This window comes from Dermacentor variabilis, chromosome 9 (assembly GCF_050947875.1).
Source record: "Dermacentor variabilis isolate Ectoservices chromosome 9, ASM5094787v1, whole genome shotgun sequence".
Lineage (NCBI taxonomy): Eukaryota > Metazoa > Arthropoda > Arachnida > Ixodida > Ixodidae > Dermacentor > Dermacentor variabilis.
In genome coordinates, this window is record NC_134576.1 from 61,717,163 (window position 1) to 61,736,476 (window position 19,314).

Consider the following 19,314-nt stretch of genomic DNA (forward strand, 5'->3'; position numbering starts at 1 on the left):
CCCTGGAGCTAGATAAACACTCGAATCTCGGCTGTGTGATATACGCCGATGACGTGACGTTCTGGGCTCACCAGGGATCCTCTGGGGACAAGCAAGAAACTCTTCAAAAGGTCATAGACGCATTCGTGGAATGCGCGAGGGCGGCGGACATGGCATCGGCACCTGCAAAATGGACTTCATTCGGGTGCAAACGAAATACACAAGAAAGAAGGACTGGGTGCCACTCACTCTGACTCTCGACGGGGCGCCAATTCGTGAAGTGGAGACACTCAGAATATTGGGGATATGGATGCAGCAGAACGGTGGAACATCCCACACCCTTCAAAAACTAAAGGGGGTCACAGGAAACGTGGCCAGAATGATACGGAGAGTGGCAAGAAGCAGATACTGCCTAACTGAGGGAGAGACCATCAGCCTGGTTCACGCATTCCTAATTAGCCGAATCACATACGCAATTACGTATCAGGCCTTGACAAGCCAAGAGATGATACAGGCAAACACAATAATAATAAAAGCCTTCAAAGCCCCTTTGGTCTTTCCGAATGCACTAGCACAGGGAGAGTCGAGGGACTGGGACCGCACAACACTTTCGACGAGTACGCAGTCGCGACGTTATATGCTCAGAAAGAACGACTTTGTTCTTTAATTCAGGGCAGGGAAGTATTGGCGAGGTTAGGCTTTCCCCTGAGACCCCAGTATTGTGGAGATGAAACGACAGACAGACCGCAACGTTCGATCGCACATCGCAGTGGCCTCAATTCTTAAAAACATGCACCCCAAGTACCGTCCCGGACGACGCAGACCAAGGGCAAATACTCTTCACAAACGTTTTGGCAGGGGATCGGGGGTGTATTATGTGGATTCTCAGACACTTTTACTATAGTCTCTACATGCGACAACAACATAACAATGGCATCCTTCAAAACCTCCTCGGCATGCGTGGCAGAGGCTGCAGCTATCGCCTTGGCCAATCAGGACGCCGAGCGCCAAACGAATTCGGCTGTCATATCAGCCAACTCACAAGCGGCTTGCCGCCTGTTTCTATATGGAACGGCACCCAAATCGATAATCAAAATTTTAGGCACTCAACTAGAGGGGCACCACACTATCGTATGGTGTATGGCACACGAGGTACTGGCAGGAAACGCGAGGGCAGACTGTATTGCTCGGGGATTAAACGTCCGAGCAATGGCATGGCCTGGCGACGACCTTCCACCGAATTCTCGTGTCATCCTCCTACAGCAAAGGCAGGAGCGGAGACGTTTTGGACATCCTCCCTCCAATTTAAACAGTCAACAAGAGAGAGACTGGCGTCGTATTCAGACGAATACGTACCCTAACCTGCACCATGCACCTACACAGAATGCACCCCACGAGGTTCACTGACGAGTGCCCGTGGTGCACAGACACACCCACACTAAAACACGTCACATGGGAGTGCCCCAGGAGGCCTCCGCACATAGACAGCCCCATATTACACCAACATGCACTAAAGAGGAATAGGCAGTGGGAGGCATGGCTTGCGGACGAGGGTCGAGAAAGCCAGTTGGCTTATCTGGACCAAGCCCAGCGAGCCGTTCGTGCCTGTGGGGCCCGGGAATAGGCGCTCCAACCATCGTGCCTTATTATATTTTTATTCATAAAGGTTTTTACTCTCTCCCTCTCTCTCATCTCACGAACTCGATGGCACTGATTAGAATGATACAGACTCGGTAGCAAAGTTCATGGGAGACAAATATCGCCTGCTCCGGTAACAGGGATACACCGAGTAAATTTCCCACGCGGGCCGTAGGGAAACAAACCTGAGAACAGCACCAACGGGCCCGGTACAAAGCGCAGCCAATGTGGATTGCTGAGCAGCGCTTCTTTTTCGTTGCTGCCGGCGTTGAGATGAAAAAGCGAAGTCGCTTTTAAACAACAACTCGTTTCGTTGCGAGAGGAAGACGTTTATCCGAGGTTTAAGTAAACATTTGTGAAGCCGTGGTATGTCGCATCACTACAAAATTTTGGGCTCGCCATATATACAGAAAAAAACAGAAAATAAATGTTTAGTGCGAGCTTCATGCTTTAAAAACATTATTTGTTTCGCCAGACACAAGTGAACAAAGGTAAACGTATAATCATCTTCTAGCCTGTCTGATAGTTATTATTATTATTATTATTATTATTATTAGTAGTAGTAGTAGTAGTAGTAGTAGTAGTAGTAGTAGTAGTAATAGTAGTAGTAGTAGTAGTAGCAGCAGTAGTAGTATTTGCTTTGAAAACATCTATACACTAGGCAGGAAAGAGAAAGCGAGGAGCAGGCTGGTATCTGCTGCTACCTGAAGGGGCACAGCACCGGCCTACTCTTCAGAAAAGAGGTGGCACAAACATAGAAATAGAAGCTAAGAAGAAGGAGAAGAAAGAGGAAAGAAATAACAAGAAGGGACATCTCGAAGAAGTGAGCAGAACACAGCGAGTGCAGGCCCACAGTAGGCCCGGTGAGTGCAGGTCAGGCCAATAAATAATGTCGAAATATAGAAGAAATATTGTTGGAGGTCCCGTTACCCGTAAACAGAGATAGGTTACAAAGGTGAATCTACGTTAGTTTCTTTTGTAGAGTAAGAAGAGTGCGATGCGCCTGATCGCGTCGAGACGCACAACCACTGGGGCGCAAACATTGGTCCAGTGTCGTGCACTACAGGCCAGGAACGTGACAATTCCCCACTAGCGGCTTGCGCTGTGGGATGAAAGGCGGCACACTGAGACATTGCGCACTGAAGCGCCTCGCAGCAACCGCAAGGCGCACACGATGGCCTGGCCACACGTCCTTGTCGGTATGAATGTTCCCACAGGCAACACTTAGCTTGAGTAGTTGTTGTTTAGCGCGATGAGTTGTTTCGATATCGCAATAAACGCATGCATTTAAGCAGAGCAATTGTTACAAGGGCAGAGCCACAGTTAGAATGCATTACTGTACGTGGCCCTTAGAGAGACCTTTGATATTCGGGGTGGGGGTACAAATCGAAACAGCTGTCTGATATTTATGCTGCCGTGGTCATAGAGCTCACAAAGCTGCCCTTCGCAACTCACATCAACGTATGCTCCCTCATCACGGAGCTTGAGATTGCGCAGCCCAAAGCGCACATGGAGGGGCGGAAGGGGATGCGGGGAACGCGCCTGCCGAGCACCTACCGATAAAGGCGAGTTTCCACGTCATAGCGTTGCCCGCGTCAGGATGCAAACTGCGCCCAGCGGTTTAATCTGTGACTCCACCACGTCGCCTGACAGAGAGGAGGAACTCGTGAGGGACGGAACGTTTTGCTAAAAGTTGATAACGGCAAGTGTGTCTCGTGGAACGCTTCGCCAACTAACGGAGGAACGGTGTTACTCGTTCAGCAATACCGTGGGTCGTAGTGTTTCAGGTCTCAGCGCTCGACCAGATCTCTGTGGACATCTTGAAGCAACGGTTCGCATCAGAAAATGGCGATGAAATTGTTGTCGAGGCTCGCAGGGGCCCTTGTGCTTTTCGCGCCGCTCGTCGTAGGCCAAGGTAAGACACGCCTTTCCCAGAACATACTGCCGTTCTTTTCATTTTATCAAGTGCGCTTTGCCAGTGTAAAAAGTTGTTTTGGTTGATTCATTTATTTACTTATAGTAATTGGTAGTGCCTAAAGCTATGTTGGATGCACGCGGGAACAACGCAGCTTCGCGTTCTGCGAAGGTTCGCTCTACCCTCACAATAGAGTGGTTAAAGTACGTGCAGTGATGCATTTCATACGTGCATACCTTCTCGTTGTCCCTACAAGATCTACATACCTGCGCTAATGAGAAGGACGAGTGCGGGCCGTAGAGCGTTTCGACGGCTATTCATGCTAGCGCGGCTAAATTCTGACTATTCTAACAAAAGCTGAGTTTATAAGCTGCTCTAGACGTTACATGAGTCATAGGGCAAGTCGTTAGAGTAGAATGTACGTGAAACGCAGAAGAATGGCGGCCGTCGAAAAGCGGAACTGAACAAAAATAATGTGACAAAGACTCTAGCAATTTCTAGGCAGCGGTTATTATAACAACTGGAAAATCCACTTAGAAAGCTTCAGCGGTGGCGATGAGGTACCGTGTCTGCCTGCTCTACTGCTGTCGAGTGTTCGACTCTCCTTCGGAAATTACTTCTTACATGGCTTCCTTTTGTTCTTATTTTCTCTCTTTACTTCTTTTCGAGCAGTGGCTGTGATGTGGCTAAACCCCTTTCACCACTTAGATTTGTAAAATGGCATATGGCAGGAAGCAACAAGTCTTCACGGCTGCTCGACATCCAGATCTAATGTGCCGTTTATTCCGCTGTTTTTATATGCGCTCTGTAAGCGCGCGCGAGAAGCTTACGTAAACACCTCTCCCGATGATCCTATGCGTGTAGCAGTCCGGCAGCTGCGATGACGCACTGTTTGTGCCGTCTTGCCTTGCCAGATGTAAGTGGCGAAAGCCTTTTGACCACGTCAGGCAAACTGCAGCAGGAAAAATAGTAAAAATAATAATAATAAATTCTGCGAATTTGTATCCAAATCGGGTACCCAGCTTAGCAATCGGAAATTTTGCTTCAACGCTGACAGCCTACTTTCAATAGCTTTTGTACCTGGAATATTAACCACTGGCTGCAAACTCTACATTTCTGCCACTCATCGGCGTTTCAAAAAACCAATTATTGTGCGCTTTACGTTCGCTACCTATAAAGTATTCAGCACAAACAGCCACTGCACGTTTCGTTAGAAAAGGGAGCCCTCAGCCACCTTTTGATCGATTACCATCGTAGTTACCGTGCGTGTAGAGTGCGCGTCACACTTGCATAAAGCGCGCGAACGTCGCCGGCAGTCGCCGGTGCTTTACGGAGACGGCCAGCGACGTGTAACCGTAGCCGTCAGAGATAAGATGGCTCTAGGCACGTTTCTCCACGCGTAAAGACAAGCCTCGCTCTTTGACCGCCCGCGCGAGCAGACGCTTACGCAGCGCCTTCGCCTTGAAACTGCTATACTTGCTTCTGCGGCAGTGTCGCCTTCGCGCTGAGTTCGGCAGCGCCAGTCGAGACCGCGGTTAGTTGAAAAAAAAAAGTGTCTTCTCACTGACGCTCAGCTAATCGTCCGCTTGTGCGGGGCGGTGAGAGACCAGAGCTTGTCTGCAAGTGTGGCCAAACGTGTCCCGACCTAGGTATTTAAAGAAACGCTTTCTGTAGCCTCCTTGGTACAGACGCATCTCGGGCCCAGCGACTACCATTAGATGTCGCTGGCTATCCCCGGAGAGCCCTGGCGGCGGGCATTACTGTGCTCTACACAAGGGTGACACGCACTGTACATGTATCGCGTTCAGGGGCACTGAGTGGAAGGCGTTTCTCTTGATATGAAAGCGTGTATTAACACTATACAAGCAGAGGAGGCAGTTGTTACCCCACTAACGATCAGACCAATCTCCGCGTGCTGCGCCGAAAGAAGCACGCTTCACAACGCACAGATATTGAGCGCCTACACGAGGGAAGCGGCCATTTAGCTTCTCAGCGTGCTTATTGCGACGAAACAGGGAAAAAATAACGCTAAACGTCACACGTGCTTCCACAAAAACACTTGCGCATCCGTCTAACCTACCTCTAAAAAATCCGAGGACACCTAAGCACTTCCTGTGAGTTATGAATGCGAAAACACTAATGCCCAATTGAACGCCCCTGAGCGGTTCTTCGAGTTTTGCGTTGCGAGTAATGTTTGCGTTAATGGTCGTTCCGTCCGGCCGTGTATAGGGAGAGTTGACGATGGCGCATCTCACTGCATCTTCGCTCGCTTTTGCTGCGTTCTTCCGCTCTCTCACTTTATCTGCCGTGTACTAGCGCGGAAGGCCACGCTTCGCTGTTGTCTAGGTTGCGGCAGCTGACGATGTAGATGGTTCAGATTCCACATACGGTACGTGCTACCCGAGCCAGCCAGTGTGAGCCAGCGTGTCCGCTCGAGGCGTGGCGTCGCAGCCAATGGGAATCTTGGTGCTGTTTTGCAGCTAGAGATACCGCCGACTTTTTGCTCAATGAACCGTTTGACACTTTCCCATCAAATAGTTGGTGGGGGACGCCAGATGCACATTTATCCACAGCCATAACAATTACCATATTGAGGCGCAGTGTCCACACTTGTGAACGCGACACGCATTGGCCTGTTCTATCGATTGGTCGCAAATAAAAGCGAACGAAAATGGAGTTTCGGGTGAATTAAACCGCTTGCATTCTAAGTGCGGCTTCCTTTAATTTCAACGTGTTGTGCGATGCGACACACGATCACATTGCTGAGGGCACTACGGTATGTGTTACGGGACTTCCCACGGTCACGTTCAGGTAGCGATGTTGAATAATGGCTTTTCTTCTCTCAGAATCCATGTACCCAATAAATAAGTGGCGTTACACGTTAAACTTACAGCCCTTGATTCAATTGCAGCATGGCTGACGAAACAATAAATAAATATTTAATTACTCTCTAATTATGATAACTCACTACACAAGGCTCATAGCAAACATTCTGCCAACTCGCTAATAAAATCTCGAAGCTTGAGTTGTTTTCTCCTCTCTTACGATGTGAAGGGTCAGCCCCCTGTATTTCATATTAGTTAAGGCTTCGAGTATGTTGCGGCTACATTCCCACTCCTTACATTCAGGAACCAAGATAGCGCACCACCGACGCAGCGCCGAAATACCCGGGTTCCTCACTCTGACCGCCGCGTGTCGGGACCTTCGTCCTTTAGCACGTTTACTTCGATATTGGCGGCAAGCAGTTACGGAGTGGCCATCTGTCGGTAGCGCCTCCCTTGCGTAGTATGAAGGATAACGCGGCGCGCTCCTCATACGTTTGGCTAACGGCACTCAATAAAAACACCACGTAGCAGCCCTCCTGCACATTTCTGTAAGTACTCTTAAAACGAGGGAAGTTTTTTTACTGTCAAAAGATAATTTTGGGCAAACTGAAAGCATAGTATCGTTTACAGAGGCTATCTCTTTACAGAATCTGTACAGTGAGCCCCCCTGCTCGCTGTCACCGCGATGGAGTCTCCCCAACCGGCTTCATGCGTGAAGGGTAGGCAAACGCTCAGGGTAAACTATGTGAAATATGTTCTTGTAATGGGCTGTCTGTATGAACGAATGGAGCATAAGAAAATTAAGCCTTAACATAACGATTGCACAGGTTCGCAGCGACCGACTGCGCGTCTGCATGCATGTCCGCGCACAATGTTTTGCTTTCGCTGCGAGCCCGTTTTCGTACCATGCCGTGAGCTTAAAGCCCAAGATAACGAGCATTTGACAGTACACAAGAAATCATTGTTGTGCAGACGCTATGAGAGCTGTTCAAAAATAATTTCCTTATAGAGACTTCGACGCATACGGCGACTGTGATGTGCCGTCTCGGCGATTCAATCTTTTCTTTTTCTTGTAAATTCTTGGAAGTTTCAATATAATTTCGCAAGTTACGTCACACTGTATGTTCAGCGGTCTCCTCAGCGTGCGATTTCCCGCTGCTTTCTTTTTGGTAATCCAATACATTAATTTATAACACAAGCATGACCATGTGTCATGCCTTTCTTTAATGTGCCTCTTACCGCTTCCTTTCCATTCCAGTGAACTTGCCAGAATCTAGCATCAACAATTCATTGACCAAAGAATGCATCATGACTTTAGCCGGACAACGAGCACGGGCGAGCGTCTCAGTCTGCGTTTTCTGCGATACCGAACATAGCAGTCCCGATGCCGAAGCAGAAATCTTCCGCGCGTCTGTGCTTGCTGCATGCCCGAGTTCTAGCCGGTGACTGTTTGCCAGTTCTGATTTTCACGGGCCAAGCTTCAGGCAGCTTCTTATCCTGCGGCTATGTGTAAATAAGGCTGACACCAGGCTCCGTTGCTTACGTACGGCACTGCGGCTCCAAACAGTAGCCTACCATGCTGCACACCTCCAAAAGCAGCCACTATCTATTAGAGTACTTTCATATGCTGTCAAGCAGACGCCCAAGGTGGGAAAACCTCAGCACTTAATCAGAACCGCAGCGCAGGTGGGACTTTAACCTTTCGTTTGCTGTTCGCTTCGGCGCTTCCGAAGCAGCCGACACGGCCGCTGTGTCCACGTGATCCCTCATGCCACGTGTCACGCCGACGGTGGCGCCAGCTTTTCCAGTGGTGTAGCTCGCCCCTAATACACGGCGACGCAGAAACTGAACCAGAGCTTCGAGTTCTCCAAGAAGGGCTGCTAGTATTAGACATAAAATGCAAGTGCCAGATAGAAATCGCAAGCTTCATGAAGTGCTATGACAGCTCACAAAAGTGGTTAACGTTCTATCCAGCCGTTGAACGCCGATAGCGGACTTTATTTGGCGGGTTTAAATAGTTTGATAAATTTTCCATCGATCTTGCACTCAGCACTGCTGGTCGCGGGGTCAGTCCCGGCCCCGATGGCTGCATTCTGATCGAGGAGAAATTCAATAACGCTCATGTACCGTGGACGAAATGAAAGAACTCTAAATGGTCAGAATTACTTCGGAATCTGCAACGGTGGAGTGTCTCATAATCAGATAGTGGTTTTGGCACATATTAACGCAGAAATAATTTTTCGTTGAATAGAAAAAAAATTAATTTTTTGCCTCTTTTTATCGTAAATTGCACATTTTTCCTTCTATACAGGCTGTCTGGTGGAATTTTTTTTTTTCGCAATGCCACAAAGCCGTTGAGGACCATAAGAACAAAGTTTAGGGAAATCCCTGTAGTGACTGTCATTCCCATCCTGGCTGACCATCATTCTTGCAACTCCCTCACAGGCTAGCGCCCCTTGCCGTCGCGGTCAAGCACACTCTCGGAGACTTCCTTGTGAGGTTCCACACGAAAGTGCTACTTGTGAAAATGCGGCTTAAGAACAAGGGCTTTTTAGTGAATGCGGGCAAAGTGACATTATGATAATATATTTTAGCTTAATAATTTTCCCCGCTAAACGCTTTTTTTTAAGTCATTCTATGGTTGCCGAGATATGTGTCTATGTTTGCGTAGATGTTTTAGTCTACGCTTTAAGTGCATAACCTATCTAGTAACCCACGGATTTTAGTAAAAATTCTCGTTGTGTGTGTTTGTTAAAGAAAAAACATAATACTACCAAGTGTTATATATTGGGCAATAAGGAACATCTACGATGTGGCTTCGAATTAAGTCCGAAATCAGAGCAGTCCTACGCGTGAAAACTTCAGCGCAGTTTCCTTGTGAGACCGTTCTAGAGCCTTTCTTGACGATGGCTGCTGGTTGAGGCAGTCTTGCTGGAAAGCATATACACTGAAAAGAAGGAATTGCGTGTCAGGAAGTGGGAACGTGCCTCACTTGCCCAGCAACACGGTGCTCAATAATTTTGTTTTCACGAATTTCATTTTTTCACTGTTTTCTTTTATTTGATGCGTTATCATTCTTAGGGTGCTGCAGCACATCCCACTGGACACTCGCCCGTTGTACCCGGGTCTGCCATCATTGGAATAGGTGCTTATATTCCGCACAAATGCGTCTCACCATTGGCATAAGATACCGATTAGGATAACTTGTATCGAACCAACTTGTATCGAACAATACCTTGGATCGAACCAGATATTATATAAAGTGCCCTGTGACTGGGATGGGCTTCAAGCCGTTGGGCGCCCACGCACAATTTGCACGCCAATGAAAATACGAAACCAACTTGAGGACATTCATGTTGCGATTTCGACAGTATGAATTCTGTGGTAGCAGCAGCCGACAGCGAGCTTAACTGCGGGTGGCGACACCGGAAAAACAAAGATGATCGAATGCACAATGTAGCCACGTGCATGTTTAGCTGCTGTATAAGAAATAGTTTCTTTTGATGTCACGTGAAACGGTTTATCGGTATTAACAACACCAGGCACCAAAGCCCTGCAAATCATATCTGTAATCGAAAATTGCCGTATAACCCATCTCACGCTGACTGCCGGTAGTAATGCTTTAGTACTGAGTCAAGGTCGTGACACAAGGTATTACCGCCGAGGAAATGTATGTATGAGGTGCGTACTGCAGCGGGCCTCCTCTTCCGCGCTTCCCAAAGAACACGCGGCGCTGTGTGGCGCTGCCACCGCGAAGCCTGTTTGTGTTTTCCTTTTTTGTGGTTTAGCCTAGATAGGACATTAGGCAGTATAATAGCAAGAGCCTGGTGGCGCAACTCACCGCCCCGTTCCAAAGGGGACGCTCATAACATCCATCCACCCATCCATCCATCCATCCATCCATCCATCCTGTGCGTGGCCTCCGCAATGCATAGAACCTGAGAAACGCGTCACGTGGCCATTAGGCTTCTCTCTCGCTTTCCTATCTGGACACGTTGAGCCATCTAGTGGCACTACCGCGAAGTCCGCGCATGGCCTACGCGCAAACACTAAGAATTGTTCCTTCACTTGCCGCTCACTCCGTACACATACTCAGTAACCGAATTTGGCGAAAGTTTCATTGAATAACTGCTCATAACTCGTGCATTCAAAGTGCAACTCGCTAAAGCGTTGGCGTGAAAGGCGTCCATTGAAAACTGCCACACACCTAGTCCACTTCTGCCGCGAAGCCTGCTAAGTTGTCGGGTTGCTGTCTTTGAGGAACTCTTGTGACGTTGCTTCGATTCCACTGAGCATCGGATAAACGTAAGGAATCTGATTGGTCAGTGGCAAGTGCCCAGTTACCCAAGTTGGCATCGAAGACGTCCATTAAAAAGCGACACACAGCTGCTATCACCCACCCGGTAACCGAAGTTGACATCGAAGAGATTCATTTAATACAAGCACACACGTAGTAGCACTTACCCACTACTCCAAGGTGGCGTCGAATAGTTTTTACGAATAGCGGTGCCTGCCCTGTGCCACGTCTACAGTGATGCATGTCCGCGTGAAAGAGGTTCGTGGTTTCGAACCCTGTTTCCTCAGTAGAACTGCATGAACCACTGACTACTCAGTGACGCATGGAGGCGGGAAACGGTTAGCTGCAAACAGACATAGATACATATATAGAAACATAAATAGATAGATAGATAGCCGCCGGAAAATGTGGAAAGCACCCTAAGAATGATAACGCATCAAATAAAAGAAAACAGTGAAAAAATGAAATTCGTGAAAACAAAATTATTGAGCACCGTGTTGCTGGGCAAGTGAGGCACGTTCCCACTTCCTGACACGCAATTCCTTCTTTTCAGTGTATATGCTTTCCAGCAAGACTGCCTCAACCAGCAGCCATCGTCAAGAAAGGCTCTAGAACGGTCTCACAAGGAAACTGCGCTGAAGTTTTCACGCGTAGGACTGCTCTGATTTCGGACTTAATTCGAAGCCACATCGTAGATGTTCCTTATTGCCCAATATATAACACTTGGTAGTATTATGTTTTTTCTTTAACAAACACACACAACGAGAATTTTTACTAAAATCCGTGGGTTACTAGATAGGTTATGCACTTAAAGCGTAGACTAAAACATCTACGCAAACATAGACACATATCTCGGCAACCATAGAATGACTTAAAAAAAAGCGTTTAGCGGGGAAAATTATTAAGCTAAAATATATTATCATAATGTCACTTTGCCCGCATTCACTAAAAACGACCCTCATATATTATGGAGATATCTTGATAAAACTACAGATAACAGAAGAAATCATGGTAGATAACAATAGTGTTACGGAGCCACAAAAAATTGCAGATAGTTTCAACGACTTTCTTGAAGTGTTCTTAATATTCATTCCACGCATGCGGGACTTAAACGTGTTATAGATAATGCTAATGTGTCACTGGTTGTTGCGGATGGTGTTTTCTCGATGCTACGAAAGCAGCGATAAAAAAGAAATGCTCTGGCCCCGACGGACTGTCGAATGCCTTTCTAAAGCGTTTGGCTGTTAAGCTGGGTGTGCTTCTAGAGCCACAATTTCAAGGTTTTGCTTTTTTAATTCCGAAGAAGTGCCAACCGCTTGGAATAAAGCGAGAGTTGTCTCAGTTTACAAAAAAGAAAAGGGGATAAGCTAGTAGTTTCAAATTAGAGGCCTGCGTCTATTACTTCACCTTGTTGTAAATTGTTGGAGCATATCGACGCGAGAGAAATTAGAACATAACTTAGAACGTTAGGTCAACTTACCAGCATGGGTTCCACGCAGGCATGTCTACAGTAACGCAATTAGTAACAACCCTGCACGAAATTTCAATGCTTCTTGATTCGAGTGGACAGGTTGATATGCTAGTTGCTGACTTTTGTAGCGCTTTAGGTAAACTGTCACATTGCAAACTTTTGCATAAATTTGACCTAATTACACTTCCAGATGTCCTTATTTATTGAATTGCATATGCCTTGAAAAACATAGACCAGCTAGTTGATATTAATGGTTGCCCTTCTCTAATGAATCCTCTTAAATCTGGTGTACCACAAGGCAGTGTACAGGCGCCTTTGCTGTTTTTAATTTATAATAATGACTTAACAGAGCACATTTCATCAACAAAGTCGGTAAAGTTATTTGCAGATGACTGCATTATAAGAGGACCCGCAGGGTACTTGATGATGATGATGATGATGATGATGATGATGATGATGAAAAACTTTTTTCATTCCTCTTTAAAGGGAAGTGGGCAATGGAATAGAGGGGGAGAGGAACTACTTGAAGTAGGCCTCCTTTATCCTCTCAGCACACTCCCGGATGGCCTCCTGAAGATCGGGCTTGGAGCTGCACAAGGCAGCCTGCCACTGCTCCTCACTAGTTATTAATTGCTTGAGGAAAGGGGGAACGGGGTGCTTAGGGCACCCCCACATGATGTCGTTTAAGGCTGCTTTGGGAGAGACACAGAATTTACAAGAGGGAGAAAGGTAAATGGCGGGATGAATGCGATGGAGGAGGTAAGAGGACGGAAAGGTGCGAGTCTGCAGCTGTCGCCACAGAACTTCACACCTACGCGGTGATTTGTTCATGAGTGGAGGAAAGGTTAAGCGGTCTAATCGGTAGTGTGCGCCGATGTCGTGGTAAGTAATAAGTCGATCCCGCGCTGTAAACAGCGCCTCCTCCGTGGCGAGGTCCGACACATCTGATGCCTGAACCCGGACTGTAAATTCTCGGGCACTGGCATGAGCCGCCTCGTTTCCGGCAAGGCTCGCATGTGCGGGAGTCCAGATTAATGCCACAGTTTGATGGAAAGGTTGGGCCAAGGGGAGAGAAAGGGCTGGCTTAGAGACCCTACCCGCTCCGAAGTTATGTATGGCTGCTTTGGAGTCGCTAACGATAACTGATGAATTTGGAATTGTGAGGGCCAGGGCTATGGCCGCTTCCTCCGCCTCCTCCGAGGAAGAGCCAGGAATGGAGGCGAGCGCAGCGACCTGGCCGTGAGAGTTAATGACTGATATTGCGTAATGATTTCTGTTCCAATATTCGGTGGCATCAACATAGAGCACGTCTTCAGAGGTGGAGAATTCTTTTTGGAGCACCTTTGCTCGGTGCCTCCTGCGCTGTTTGGGATGCACAGGGTGCATGTTTTTAGGAAGTGGGGGTATGCAGAGGTTCTCGTGTATGTGATGTGGAATGGTGTACTTAGTCTTGATGATGGATGCCGGAGTGATAGAAAGAGTTTATAGAATGTGTCGACCTGTTGCGGTGTTAGAAAGTCTGCTATATTGGAATGTGAGGTGGGCTTCTGTGAGTTAAGTAAGTGTGTTGAAAGTTCCAGTAAGCATTAGCCTTTCAGTGGTGGTACGTATGGGGACCTCCAGAGCGAATTTATATATTTTGCGTAAAAGAGTCGATCTTATCTGATTCTGATTTGAGAAAAAGTAGATATGGTGTTGCGAATGTAATCTTACTGATAACGAAGGCCTGAGTCAAGCGGAGAAGTTCGGCCTCCTTAAGTCCGCCATGTTTATTGGAGACTCGCCCTAGAAGGCGCAGGGTGTGATCGACTGTGGTGTGGAGTGTATGTATTGTATATGTGTTGAGCCAGTTGCTTTGAATGTGAAAACCGAGCACCCGGAGCCTGTCCACTCTAGTAACGGGGATGTGGTTTAGGATGACCTCTATACTAGACATGTGTTTTCCGGCGCCCCGATGGGATGGCAGAAGAAGTAGCTCGGATTTTTGAGGGGAGCATGTGAGATTCATAGCCCCGGCATGAACCACGACGGAGTCTGCTGCGGCCTGTAGAGTGTCTTGAATCTCTCCATCGGAGCCGCCAGTCGTCCAAAGAGTGATGTCATCGGCATAGAGTGAAAACTTGAGATCGGGAATATACCGCAATGCTTGCGCCATCGGCATCATAGAAAGATTAAAAAGAAAAGGGGACAGCACTGAGCCTCGGGGCGTGCCGTAGCTACCTAAAGCGTATGAAAGGGATTGCTCTGTGCCTATGTGTATCGTTGCGCTACGGTTGGATAAGAAGGTACATATGTAGTCATATGTCTTTCCGCCAACCCCAATGAGATTAAGCTCTCGGAGGATGGCGGAATGTGAAACGTTATTGAAGGCTCCGTGGAAGTCCCGACTGAGAATTGCTTGCGTATCTAGACTGCTATTGGGTGTAATGATGTCATGCTTCATTCGAAGCATGGTATCTCGGCATGAGAGAGATTTTCGAAAACCTACCATTTCTGATGGATAAAGATTGTTGTCCTCCATGTATTTACTGAGTCGGTTGAGGATGACATGTTCGACTGTTTTACCTAGACAAGAGGTTAGTGATATAGGTCTGAGATAAGAAGTGTTGAGTAGTTTGTTTGGCTTTGGGATGAAAATTACCCTGGCATCTTTCCACGAACTAGGGAGGGTGCCAGTGTCAAAGCAGTGATTGAAGTACGCCGTGATGGTTGTGACAGAGTTGTCGTCTAGATTGCGGGGTATTTTATTGTTAATAAGTTCGGGGCCTGGTGCTGACATTGTGCGCAGGGTGGCGATGGCATGGCGAACTTCTGCTTCTGTGCTAGCGGCGCTAAGTAGCTCGTTGGGTTCACAAGTATATTTTGGCAAGTCATACTTCTGAGCGGGAGGCAGATGTTTATGGCGGAGGTCGTCGAAGAATCCGTTGAGATTGTTTTTGTGCGCATGTATCAGTTTGTTTATGCTATGGTTGTGGTGTGTGCGCGATGTGGTAGGGTCTAATAAGTGTGGCAAGAGTTGCCATGTACGCATGTTGTCGAGCTTGTCATGCATACTTTCACATACCTGGCCCCACTGCTGGCAGGCCAGTTGTGGAGCGTACTCCTGGATCTGAAGGTCTAATTTGGCAATTCTGAGTCTCAGTTTTCGGTTGAACCGTTGCCTCTTCCACCGTTTGAGAAGAGACTGTTTGGCTTCCCACATGTGTAGAAGCTTGGAATGAGCTGTAGTGAGAGCGGTTTCGGGGAGCAGAGTGGTAGTGTGCGTCTGGACGTCTGAATGTAGTTGCTGAACCCATTCTGAAATGTGTTGAATGTTTTTGGGAGCTGATATCTGGCGGGTCTCTCGAAAATTGTCCCAATTGGTAAGGCTGAGCTGTTTGGGAGCAAAGGGTTTGTGTTTGAATTGTAGTGTTATGGTAATGATGTAATGGCCGCTACCGAGGTTAACTTGTGAGTTGTGTTATGTGACGTGTTGGATTCTGTGTGTAAGCGTAAGATCGGGGGTGGTGTCCTTTGCTATGCTATTGCCTAGCCTGGTTGGTGCATCGATGTCGTTATGTGATGTGAGTCTGTGGTCTTTTATGTGGATCCATAGGGCTCTGCCCTTAGGAGTAGAAACGGAGTGACGCCACAAATGGTTGGGTGCGTTAAAATCTCCAAGAATTAGGAGGGGGTGGTGGGTGGCAGCGGCAATAGCTTGAGCGAAAAAGGAGGCAAAGCGGTGATGTTTGTCTTGTGGACGACTATAGATATTGAGAATGTAAAGGCCAGATGCATTATTTTTGCGAGGAATAATTTCTAGAAAATCGTGCTCTATAGAGACACTGTCGAATTGGGAGTGATTGGCAGTGAGGTGCTTTTGCATAAGAATTGCCGTGTCGGGCCGGGAGACCTTATTCTTGTGACACATATTAGGGTATTTGAGTATTATTCCCATCCAAGTAGTTGACAGTTGTAAGTATCCTGGAGTAAATTTGACTAATAAATCAATCTGGACTAAATATATATCTGAGATATGTTCGAATGCGTTTAAGAAGTTTTGCTTCTTACGCAGAAAGCTTTGTCACACAGCTCCTCAAGTACACTTGCTCATTATGAACATATACACATGGTCAAACTTAGAATACGCGTCCGAAATTGGGGCCTACGCACGATAAGGGATATTAATCAGCTCGAAATTATTTCGTGTCAGACCACCAATCTTAATTCCAATAAATATAAAATATTAAATTCTCCTAATGAACTCATGAAGAAAAACAAATCTTTTCCTTACATTCTAGAAGTAAATTCCATCTCATCAAATTTCTTCATAATACATTGGCAAGTTACACGAAGGTAGGTGATCTTCCGTACCGTCGTCCTTTAGCAACAAGACAAACAAGAGAGACTTGAACTCATTCCTTGTAACCATTTTATGCTAAAACTAAATCATTTCAAAACAATTTTATGTTTTGAAGAACTATAGCGGACTGGAATAGATTGCATGATTAAGTAATAATGTGGCCAAATTTCGTTCAATCTCTGGAAGAGCACATTTTATGTTAGATTTTAGGTTCCTTTTCCTGCTGATGTTCGCTTTGATTAACTATATGATATTGCGCTATCAATAATTATACGTCCATTGTAGCTTTTTTCAACCCTTAATGTATTTTATTTATAGCGTAATGTTGTCTAATATTGGGCTATTGTACCATTGTATGTGGTAATATATCATTGCCTTTATCATCATGTACCTCCCCCTCCTGCTTGGGGCAAGTTGGTCAGCAGTATATTAAAATAAATCAACAAACAAAAAAACAGATAAAGAAATGAATAAAATTCAACTTTGTTCTTGTACGCCTCCGCTGTTCGTGGTCTCTCTACTTTTCTGCCACAAAACCTCCAATCGCCTTTTACTAATCTGAATTGCGGACACGTTTACTATCCTCCTGCTACCTACACCCATGGACTTCAAGGAGGCCAGATGAGTTTAGATCAGCAGCTGGGTAGATATCTTCACATTCTTATAAAACACGTTCCATCGTTTCCATAGCATTACCGCAGCGAACACATGGGCCTTCTTCCTAGTTTGGCCTCACTTTATAACCGCACGTGTTAAGGTATCAAGATCTCGCTTCGAAAAGTAACTTCCGTTTGAGTCACCACAAATAATTTCATTGACATAGCAATTATATGGACACTAGGGTCTAAACAATAGGGTCACAGCCGCCTGCGCCCGTCGCCCACAGCCGACTGGCGCAGGCGGCTGTGGGCGCCCGGCCAGGCCGCTGTCTTGACAGCCATCTGCGATGGGTAGAGTCTATGCTGCTCTTTGTTTTCAGGGCGCAGTTCGCGCTGATGCGAGCGTGTGCACGAAGGTCAATGCGCTCGCTGCTGCTGCCGCGTTTCCGCACTGCAGCGTTCCGACGGCGAGTTTTCGCGGCCATCGAGTGAGATGTGCTCATGTCGGCTTGTGCGTGCGTCCCACTATGCTTGTTAACTTAGTTACACTCGCGGACAACTTTCTGTGGTGACGAATGGAAAGCTGCGGACGCAAAGCCCGCGCAAGTGAGAACGCTTCTAAAAGAGTCCTGCGTTTTAATTCACGTTAGTTTGGGTTGGCGTGGACTTTCCCTAACGTCAAAAAACATAATCACCTTATTAGAACAGTTAAATAAGGCAGATCACACCACTCTTTGTAAAGGTTTACTTATTTTACGGTTATTCCCTTTCGTGTCTGCGGAAACGCGAAACCGTCGCACGTGGAAGCTGCGTCGATTCAGCGCCTGCTCCGAGCAACCAAAAGCACTGTCAAACGCTCGCGGACTACTTGGCGCCGTAACACATGTGCAGGAGCCACGCGCCAGTACCTTTCCTTTCATTGTCACAAAAAGTTACCCGCGAGTACAGTGCCGGTAGCTTCGTATGCGCTGTGCTTTCGACGCTTCGTTCGCGTTGAAGCGACAGATGCGCGGAGGTCAATTGGCTCATGGCTGCTGCCGTGATGCCTAAGTCCAGCATTTTCACAGACTGTTTCCGCTGCCATCGAGCGAGATATGTTTATGTTTACCTTTAGGCGCGTGACACGGTGCTGATTAATTTAGTTAAAACACATTGACGTGCTGGTTGGTTTGAATCTATAGCCGCGTTTACATGAATGCGACAGTGTCGCATCGCATCGCATTTCCAGCGCATCACATTCATGTAAACAGTAGTAATGCGCTAGGAAGGCGCATCGCATTAATGCGTCAGGCGAGGGTAGATTTACGGGCGCGAGTCGACTCTCGCGGAGTATGTAAACGCAGGATCGTCGCATTAGGAATGATGGGAAGGAATTAGCCACCAACATGGCGGCGGTCCCGGCTGCCCGCTTCGAATTGAATTTGGCGTTGCTTTTGTAAAATGCACTTCGTTCGCAGCAAATGATTGTGTAAACGGCTTTCGCTTAGTCTCAGGCCGCTTCGACGACTTGGTATTATGGATAACCTTGTGGTGTTTTCGAGATCGCTTCTCGTTTCGAACGAGGCGAAGCCTAACGAAAGAAACATTCGAGATGTCAGCGCCACCTATCGCTATAGTCGGAAAATAGCCGCAACGACCACTAATCGCCTCCGAGATCCGAAGATCTCGCTGGCCAGCTAAAGCTGCAAAAAACGTGCGCTGCTTCGCGTCCGCTACACTATAGCGTCTAGCGTACGCTATAAGTTGCGTACGCTAAACTAAAGCTGTCTATTTCTCGGCACTCAACCACCAACGTGCACTCGGCCCACTACCGGAAACCAGTTACACCGGAAGTCGATTGCACTTAACTTATACGACACCATATGGCGCTATGTTTTTGCGAGAGTTAAGGCGCTACATGTAAACGGTGTCGCATCGCCTTTCCCAAATGCGCTTGGAAATGCGATGCGCCACTGTCGCATTCATGTAAACGGGGCTTATGATGTAATGGCTAAGCGCGACTGAATAATCACGTAGAAAGAAGCAGCCACACAAAGACAGCGCTGTCTCTGTGTGTCTATTTCTTTGTACGTCTTCGTTGAGTGACGCTTACATGTTCTATGATTGTTAATTTAGTTAGTAAGCGAATGTTTACAAGTTTATACGGTCGATCAAACTACTATCCTTACTTCGTACAGCTATCTACTAATTTGCTATCGCAATCGATGCTTCGCCTTTCGGGCGGAGCTACGAATTTCTTACGCACCAG

At 47.1% G+C, this 19,314-nt stretch overlaps 1 protein-coding gene across 3 annotated transcripts in view; it reads left to right on the plus strand.

The window, feature by feature from the left end:
- LOC142592731 (uncharacterized) overlaps positions 1-19,314 on the plus strand; it is a 65,913-nt gene that overhangs the window by 27,030 nt on the left and 19,569 nt on the right. Inside the window, exon 1 of one of the 3 annotated variants that reach the window (XM_075704331.1) lies at positions 3,321-3,532. The exons of 1 other annotated variant lie outside the window; for it this stretch is intronic. In XM_075704331.1, the coding sequence (XP_075560446.1) occupies positions 3,463-3,532 (70 nt within the window). In that variant the 5' untranslated portion in view covers positions 3,321-3,462. Of the gene's footprint in view, positions 1-3,320; positions 3,533-7,027; positions 7,077-19,314 lie in introns of those variants that run through there. One more of the 3 variants, XM_075704333.1, reaches the window with a different exon arrangement.